Consider the following 9,010-nt stretch of genomic DNA (forward strand, 5'->3'; position numbering starts at 1 on the left):
CAATGCTCGTACCAACCAGACCTTGAAAAATAAGACACAATACAAATGAGATTAAAATAAAACATATATTAGTAAATATAATAAATTAAAATTGGGCTTATTAAAAACAACTTAAATTTCTCCAATAAATATTAAAATTTAAGGCTGTTTCTACTTCTTACCATTTTCCAATATGTAATTAATATTTTAATGTAGGAGATTGGGTTTCACTTTAAGAAAGCGACTTTTGTGTATGAAAAATGTAGCTCGCACGAGCCGGGTTGCATATGACGTCATACCGTTTGTTCTTCTTCGTGGCTTAATTGACACGATGGTCAAGCAGCTGGAGCGTAGAACTAAAACAAGTGAGAGTGAGTGTAGAGTTTGAGCACAAAATGTCCTATAGCTGGCTTGCAATCACGTGACCTAGAGGCACATCTGGCCACTCCCGGGTTTCAGACCATGGTCTAGAGTCCCATTAGGCTACTGTTTATTTACCTGAATCCTTGCAGAAAGGTTTAGCAGCAAATATAAAAGCCATCATTACAAAAAGATATTTAAAATGGGATGGAGTGGATTTTAAAAATATAGTTTTTAAAGATTGAACGCATTTATCATCAGCAAGACGTTACTGACCTCACTTCATTTGACACTCACATGGATTTAGAGAAGAAACCATTAGATGCACCAATGTCTTTACATCTGAGGGCTCCACTAGTTAAACATTAAGTTTAAGTTAAGGATAAGTTTGTTTGCAGTTGATTTCCTGCTACAAATATTAGTCTCATCTACAATTCATGTCTGCCGTTGTTTTTATGCTGTGAAGTTCATATTTTGTCTGTGAAGTTGACCGGGAGGAAGTCGCTACTACCACAAAATAAAATACAAGTCCTTTAAAATGAGTGTTTTTTTAGGTGAAAGTAAAGTAAAGTAATATAATGTATGAATGGATGTATATAGTGTAATATATTTGTGAGGGTTGTGATCTTTTAATGGCTTTTAAGTAGAGGAGACACGAACATCAGCGCAGATCTACAGGAGCTTTATTTTTCCACTCACCACAAAGTGAATTATGTTCCTTCAACAGTTGTTATTTCTTTGGAATCCAAGTAAATAATATATTACATATAGCTTATTATTTGTGCACTACTGACAAGTGATGCACCAAAAATGTGGTGACCTTAAATAGACTTTGCTCACCAAAACCGGATGTTGTGGTTGAAATATCCACTTCTGCCGGTGACTGAGTCTTTTACGGAGCACACGAATGACGTAGCTCGTCCAAAGCTGATGAGAAATTCACATTCAGGTCGCATTGCGTTTAGACAGAAGTCCCACTTAAAAAGATCAGAATCCAATGGGATCCAGGACTACCTCCTGATGTGGCCTCAATCTGATGCCAAAAGATCAGATGTGAAGGACTTTGGAGCGTTTGGACTGTCAAAAAAAATCAAATCTTCGTCACTTGAGGGCAAAAAAATAATCAGATTTGGTGTGCAGTAAACGGGTCATTAGACTTGCTCAGTGGCCTTGTGGTTAGAGTGTCTGCCCTGAGACTGGAAGGTGGAGAGTTCAAACCCTGGCCGAGTCATACCAAAGACTTAAAAAATGGGACCCATTACCTCCCTGCTTGGCACTCAGCATCAAGGATTGGAATTGGGGGTTAAACCACCAAAAATGATTCCCGGGCGTGGCACCGCTGCTGCTCACTGCTCCCCTCACCTCCCAGGGGGTGAACAAGGGGATGGGTCAAATGCAGAGGACAAATTTCCCCACACCTAGTGTGTGTGTGACTATTGTTGGTACTTTAACTTTAACTTAACTTCTCTTATTATTGCAACAACAATGCCAACACACAGCAATTCCACTCAATCTAGGCCAAGCTGGCTGTACACTGTGGCATTGAACCCAGCAAAACTGGAAATGCCACAGCACAAGACAACACTAAGATCCTCCCTATGACGAAGGACTCGGAGGACAGCATTCCAGATGCCTTTGAGGTGGTGCCAAGAGTTCTTGTCCAGCATGACTATGCCAACTGGACACCACCTCAGAACTGTCCCTTACCTAACAACCGTGTCACATACATTGGTGGCTGGGTGGTAAGAAACATTCTCACCAGGCTAACGTGTCACACATGTAGATTTGTCTTAGTTACAGAAGTTCTCACACGGTCATACCACTTATTAAAATGAATAAACAATGGTGGACTTATTATTATTAATGTAATATTTAGATATTGATATAATGTACAAATAATAAAATGATATATATTTATATATACACAGACACACACATGACATAGCCCACATTCCTGTCGAGTTACTTTTTTTTTTTTTTTACAGGTTTATGGATGTTCTATGAACTAGAATGTAACACTAATTCCATATACCGGTAGGTGTATTCAGGGGATACAAATAGTGTTTAAACAATAGTTTCTCTGTGGGTGGAAATGAAACAGTTTGAGTGGTAATGAATTTACATGAAAGTCACAACAGAAAACGTATACCTCCCAATCTCTGAAATACGGCATTTCGAATTATACACCATATTGAATGTGAATTCACACGATAATATTTAACCATTTTACTTTTAAGACTCCAATCATTAGATTCAAGTCAATCATATTAAAACCCTCTTCAACACATTTAATCATTGCTACTTTTCTTATATAATGACATTTGCTTTTCCACATGAATTTTAGGTTGACGTCATCAATAGTTGTGACAATCTTGGTTGTAGTAGGCAGGGAACAAGCCGGGTAGATAAGTTTGGACATGCTATCCATTTTAGTCAGCAAGATTCTTCCAAAGATGGATAAGTCCCGCTGAAGCCACCTGTTTAGGATTGATTTACAGCGATCAATATACGCTTTTCCAAGTTGACCTTATCTGCTCTGATCTTATTTGTTACATTAAACAATGCCTAAATATTTGCCCTCATCTTTCACTTTGATATTGTGCAATGTTGTGCTTGGACAATGGTGTAAGGTGAGGATTTCACACTTGTGCATGTTGAAGTCCAGTCCAGAAGCTTTAGAAAACAAATCAATAGCTTGTAGGGCCAAAGGGATTTGATGATGATTTTCAAAAAAAAGTGTGACTTCATCAGCAAGTTGACTTATCAATATCTCATTTCCCATCACTTGAATGCCTTCTATAAAAGAGTTCTTCATGAAAATAGCTAACATTTCTGCCACCATTATAAATAGTAAAGGTGATCTTCCACAGCTTTGTCTTATTCCTCTTTTGACATCAAATGTAGATGAATCTAGTCTAGAGCTACTCAACAATTAATATCAGTGTATAACATTTGAATTGAATTCAATAAAAAATGTTACCAGTATAAAATGATTGGTGTTTACGGCGGTCACTCACCCTGTCTGGTCAACACGTACGTGCAGAGAAGGCGTGCACACGTACAAAAGCAGTCCAAGAGAGGCAACAAACAATTTGCAATAATGTTATTGTTAAGATAAGATTTACATTCAATGACAGCTAACGCTAACTATTCAAGTCGCTATTATTAGCTAACAACACTTAAAGCTAATGCATGTGTTACGTACGTATGTAGTTACATCATTACGGCCTAGAAGCCGAAAGAAAGGAGGGATATGCTGTGTGAAATCAATTGGAAAGTTAGCGCCCTCTAGACATCTGTGTAAATGTTGCAAACAGCCCCTTTAAGGCCTTTGGAAATGTTCCAGTCTGAAGTGAGACGTTAACTAGATGAAGGAATTGTGGTGACAAACTGCTCAGCACAGACTTTAGAAATCTAGTGGGTAACTCATCAAGGTGTGTATGTTAATGTTAGATATGTGCCGTCTCCAAGCAGAAGAAAACTTTGACCTTGGCTCTTGGCACAGTTGTTCTGTCCATCTGACGCTTTGTGCTGACTTCACCCATTTTATAGTTTTATTTCTGTTAATGATAGTTGATCACATTTGGCAGTTCTGCCTCGCATGGGTTAGATTCCAAGCCAGGGTTCAATTCCAAGCCAGGGTTGGATCAGGAAGTAAAAACTAAAGCTGAAACAATTCATGTGATTGACTCGCTGTGGCCAAAGTGCTAAAAGTGGGAGGAGGGGAAAAGCATGAGGCTGAATCTTCTGCTGGCAAAGCATCCAAGAAAAGGAAAGTGAAATGTGAAATTAGACACGGTAAAGCCAAACATTGACTGGACGCTTGATCCAAGCCGCTTAACCGCAGTGACCATCATGAAAGATAAAGATGGTACATTTCAACATGATAGGATCTGCCGCTATGAATATTAATGAGCTACCTGTTACATCTCAGGGCAACAGGTGTGTACTTGTGGTTATGGACTACTTTACACGCTATGTCAACCTTTTCCAGCGTGCCTTTAAATCCAGGGGAGACAGGGCCTTCTCTGTGGTCGGCCCTAAGCTCTAGAACACTCTGCCCCTCCATGTTCAAACTGCTCCCACAGTGGAGTGTTTTAAGTCTCGTCTTAAGACCCACTTTTATTCTTTGGCTTTTAACACTACGTGAGTTGTGTGGTCCTCTGTCCTCTGTTGTCCTGTGTGTTTGTTTTATACATGTTTATTTCTATTTACTGTTTTAATTGGTTTTACCCTTTAAAATCGTTTTTAATTATATTTATTTTTGTATTGTTTTTATATTGGTTTTATATTTATTTATTTGTTGTTTTTATTCAGTCATTGGTGCAGCTAAGGATAATATTTGAATATTGTTTTTAATATTGTTTTTAATATTGTTTTTAATATTGTTATGCCGCACTTTGGAAACATTTTTGTTGTTTAAATTTGTTATATAAATAAAGTGGATTGGATTGGATTTACAGTAGCAAAATGTATGTTTGAGGACTATATCAGACAACATGGGTTGCCAGAGTGTAGTCACACAGACCAGGTAGGCAATTTGAGTCAGACCTTGTAGAACACTTTGTAAAACCTTGCTGGAATAGTTACCTCTACTGCCCCCCAGTGGCCATTAGAAAGGATGCATACATTTTGTGTTGAAGTCCTTAAAGGGGAACATTATCACAATTTCAGAAGGGTTTAAACCATTAAAAATCAGTTCCCAGTGGCTTATTTTATTTTAAGAAGTTTTTTTCAAAATGTTACCCATCACGCAATATCCCTAAAAAAAGCTTCAAAGTGCCTGATTTTAACCATCGTTATATACACTCGTCCATTTTCCTGTGACGTCACATAGTGAAGCCAACACAAACAAACATGGCGCATAGAACAGCAAGCTATAGCGACATTAGCTCGGATTCAGACTCGGATTTCAGCGGCTTAAGCGATTCAACAGATTACGCATGTATTGAAACGGATGGTTGTAGTGTGGAGGCAGGTAGCGAAAACTAAATTGAAGAAGAAACTGAAGCTATTGAGCCATATCTGTTTGAACCGTATGCAAGCGAAACCGACGAAAACGACACGACAGCCAGCGACACGGGAGAAAGCGAGGACGAATTCGGCGATCGCCTTCTAACCAACGATTGGTATGTGTTTGTTTGGCATTAAAGGAAACTAACAACTATGAACTAGGTTTACAGCATATGAAATACATTTGGCAACAACATGCACTTTGAGAGTGCAGACAGCCCATTTTCATCAATTAATATATTCTGTAGACATACCCTCATCCGCTATCTTTTCCTGAAAGCTGATCTGTCCAGTTTTGGAGTTGATGTCAGCAGGCCAGGGAAGCTAGGGTCGATATTCTTCTCTTGATCATCTTTGGTGGCATAAGGGAGGGTGTGAGCCAAGACATCCAGGGGGTTTAGCTCGCTCGTCTGCGGGAACAAACTGCCGCCATTGCTTGCCGTGCTACAGAGGTCCTTTGTCCCTGAATTGCTCACACACTCCGGCAGATTCAATGGGGGTCTGGCGGCAGATTTCTTTGACTTTATCGTTGGAAATGCATCTGCTTTGAGTGTCGCAGGATATCCACACATTCTTGCCATCTCTGTCGTAGCATAGCTTTTGTCGGTAAAGGGTGCGGAACAAACGTCCAATTTCTTGCCACTTTCGCATCTTTGGGCCACTGGTGCAACTTGAATCCGTCCCTGTTTGTGTTGTTACACCCTCCGACAACACACCGACGAGGCATGATGTCTCCAAGGTACGGAAAACAGTCGAAAAAAACGGAAAATAACAGAGCTGATTTGACTCGGTGTTTGAGAAAATGGCGGATTGCTTCCCGATGTGACGTCACGTTGTGACGTCATCGCTCCGAGAGCGAATTTTAGAAAGGCGTTTAATTCGCCAAAATTCACCCATTTAGATTTCGGAAATCGGTTAAAAAAAATACATGGTCTTTTTTCTGCAACATCAAGGTATATATTGACGCTTACATAGGTCTGGTGATAATGTTCCCCTTTAAATAACATCGCACAATACATTTGAGGCCATGTTAAAAAGTACCAATGATTGTCACACACACACACTAGGTGTGGCGAAATTATTCTCTGCATTTGACCCATCACCCTTGATCACCCCCTGGGAGGTTGAGGGGAGCAGTGGGCAGCAGCGGTGGCCGCGCCCGGGAATCATTTTTGGTGATTTAACCCCCAATTCCAACCCTTGATGCTGAGTGCCAAGCAGGGAGGTAATAGGTCCCATTTTTATAGTCTTTGGTATGACTCACGACGTACCGATCTCCCACTAGGCCACGGAGTAGGCCTATGGGTATGGGCCTATGAGTAGGATGTGGCCCATCCTTAGTAAAAAAAAGTTCCCCCGCCGCAGCTTGTTTTTATTTTCCTGTGAGTAAAGTTGTAAAGAGCAGCGTGTTTGTCTGCCACTGAGATTTCAAGACAGTTCATTCAATAATTTGTTTTGCTTAAGTACATGTAAACGTACTGAATGCATGGTTGAACTGAGCAAAGCTGGGTGTTTCTAAAACATGTTTGTCGTCTTGTGTCCTGCAGACGTCTGTGAAGAACATCTTCTCCCTGAGCAACAAAAGTGGGGCTTCAAGATGGTGAAGGAGGAACCACATCCCTCCCACATTAAGGAGGAAGAGGAGGAACACATCATCAGTGAAGAGGGAGAGCATCTTCAAGGACTGGAGGAGTTCCCAGTGTTTGTTGTGATTGTAAATAGTGAACATGATGAGGTCAAAGGTGAAAGTGAGGAGAAGAGAGAGGCGGAGCCTCCAAGCAGCAGCTCAACACAACACATGACAACAGAAGCTGATGGAGACCACTGTGGAGGATCACAAGCAGACAAGATCTTAGCTCTACTATCAGATAGTGAGGACACAACGTCACACTCTCCTGACACTGATGATGAAGACTCTGAAGATGATAAGACATGTCACACTGACAACACTCACTTCGCATGTTCTCTCTGTGACAAAACTTTTAAAGACCGTTGCAATATGAAAAGACACATGAAAAGACACACTGGAGGAAAACCTTTTTCATGTTCAATCTGCGGTAAAGATTTTACTCTAAGGCACCATTTGAAAGAACACATGAGAATACACATCGGAGAAAAACCTTTTTTATGTTCAATCTGCGGTAAAGATTTTACAAAAAGGCAAAATTTGAAAGAACACATGAGAACACACACCGGAGAAAAACCTTTTTCATGTTCATTCTGCGGTAAAGATTTTACTCAAAGGCAACATTTGAAAACACACATAAAAATACACACTGGAGAAAAACCTTTTTCCTGCTCGGAATGTGGTAAAAGTTTTGTATTAAATCTAAGTTTAAAAATACACATGAGAACACACACTGGAGAAAAAGCTTTTATATGTTCAGTGTGTGGTTACAGTTTTAAAGAAAGACAGCAATTAAAAGCCCACTTGAGAACGCACTCTGGTGAAAAACCATACTCCTGTTCAAGCTGCAACAAAAGCTTTGGTCACCCAAACACTCTTACAGTACACATGAGAACACACACAGGAGAGAAAGTGTTGAGTTGCAGTGTGTGTGGTGTAAGATTATTTTCTAAGTACCAGTGTAAGAAACACAAGTGTGCTGGTGAGAAGAGCAGCAGCAAATGAAGATGCAGGATTTGAAATAAAGTGTCGGAACTTTAACTTTGACTTTCTAGCAACATCAGCACATATAACATGTGTGACATCATCGTTGTGTGTGTAACACAATCTTGTTAATATGATTCTGACATTTATAGATTAGGCACTTTAGATTAGTGCTTTTATTTCAGTCAAGTACATGAGTTAATTTACACATTTGTGTACTTTAAAATGAACGGAACAATTTGACTGAAAAGGTGAGAATAAACAGTACATAAAATATGTTACATACAATAAACATTGTATGTGTAGATATTCATAATTCACTTTTATACTTATTCAAAATAGTGTTTTTATATAAGTTTTTTTAAATAATGAAGTGTTACATATTTTAATTGCTAATTGTAGATGATTCCATAGATGAACTCATTTATATGATGTACATATTTGTTTTACAAATAAATCCCTCTTAGTTCATATTTACTGGTTCACATATGGACCACTTCTGGTAACATATTATTATTTACTTTATACATCATTTGAGCAGTTGTCTTTTATACAATTTTAAAATGTGTGACTTTATGAATCATTTGTTGGGTCTCTATAGTCTATTCTATTAATTATCTTTATTACTCTCTTTTGTAATATGAATATTGTTGTGTGATTGTTTTATATGTATGTCCCCAGACCTTTATGCAATAAACAATGTATGCTTCAACAGAAGTTGAGTACAATAATTGTAGTTAATATTTGTAAGTATGTATTTTATTCTATTTAGTATTGCACTCCCATTTTTTTTTAAATGTTTTCTTTATATGATTTATATGTAGTGTCCAGCTTACTTCATCATCTATATTAACTCCTAAAAATGTGATTACCTTTATTCCTTTCATTTCAATATTATCCATCATAATTTGTGTTTTACATTTTTAAAATATCCAAAAATGATATATTTAGTTTTATTGAAGTTTAGTGACAGTTTATTGATGTGCAGCCATCTTTTTATGGTCAAGTTCTCTCTGGATAAATTAAGATGAGTGTTGAATCAAGCGG

The 9,010-nt window shown here is 38.5% G+C and overlaps 1 protein-coding gene across 1 annotated transcript; it reads left to right on the forward strand.

Annotated features, from left to right (window-relative positions):
* Window positions 1-310: 310 nt before the first annotated feature.
* LOC140677488 (uncharacterized) lies at window positions 311-8,333 on the forward strand. The gene is made up of 2 exons (XM_072912125.1): window positions 311-344; window positions 6,900-8,333. Exons 1-2 carry the CDS (start codon window positions 311-313, stop codon window positions 7,982-7,984), a joined length of 1,119 nt encoding a protein of 372 aa, XP_072768226.1. The 3' UTR covers window positions 7,985-8,333.
* Window positions 8,334-9,010: the final 677 nt, after the last annotated feature.

This window comes from Nerophis lumbriciformis, linkage group LG33 (genome assembly GCF_033978685.3).
Source record: "Nerophis lumbriciformis linkage group LG33, RoL_Nlum_v2.1, whole genome shotgun sequence".
Classification (NCBI taxonomy): Eukaryota; Metazoa; Chordata; class Actinopteri; order Syngnathiformes; family Syngnathidae; genus Nerophis; species Nerophis lumbriciformis.

Coding starts and splice junctions, on each gene's coding strand:
- LOC140677488 (XM_072912125.1), top strand. CDS start 311: ATGGTCAAGCAGCTGGAGCGTAGAACTAAAACAA. Junction 345..6,899: donor GGAGCGTAGAACTAAAACAA/GTGAGAGTGAGT, acceptor TGTGTCCTGCAG/ACGTCTGTGAAGAACATCTT.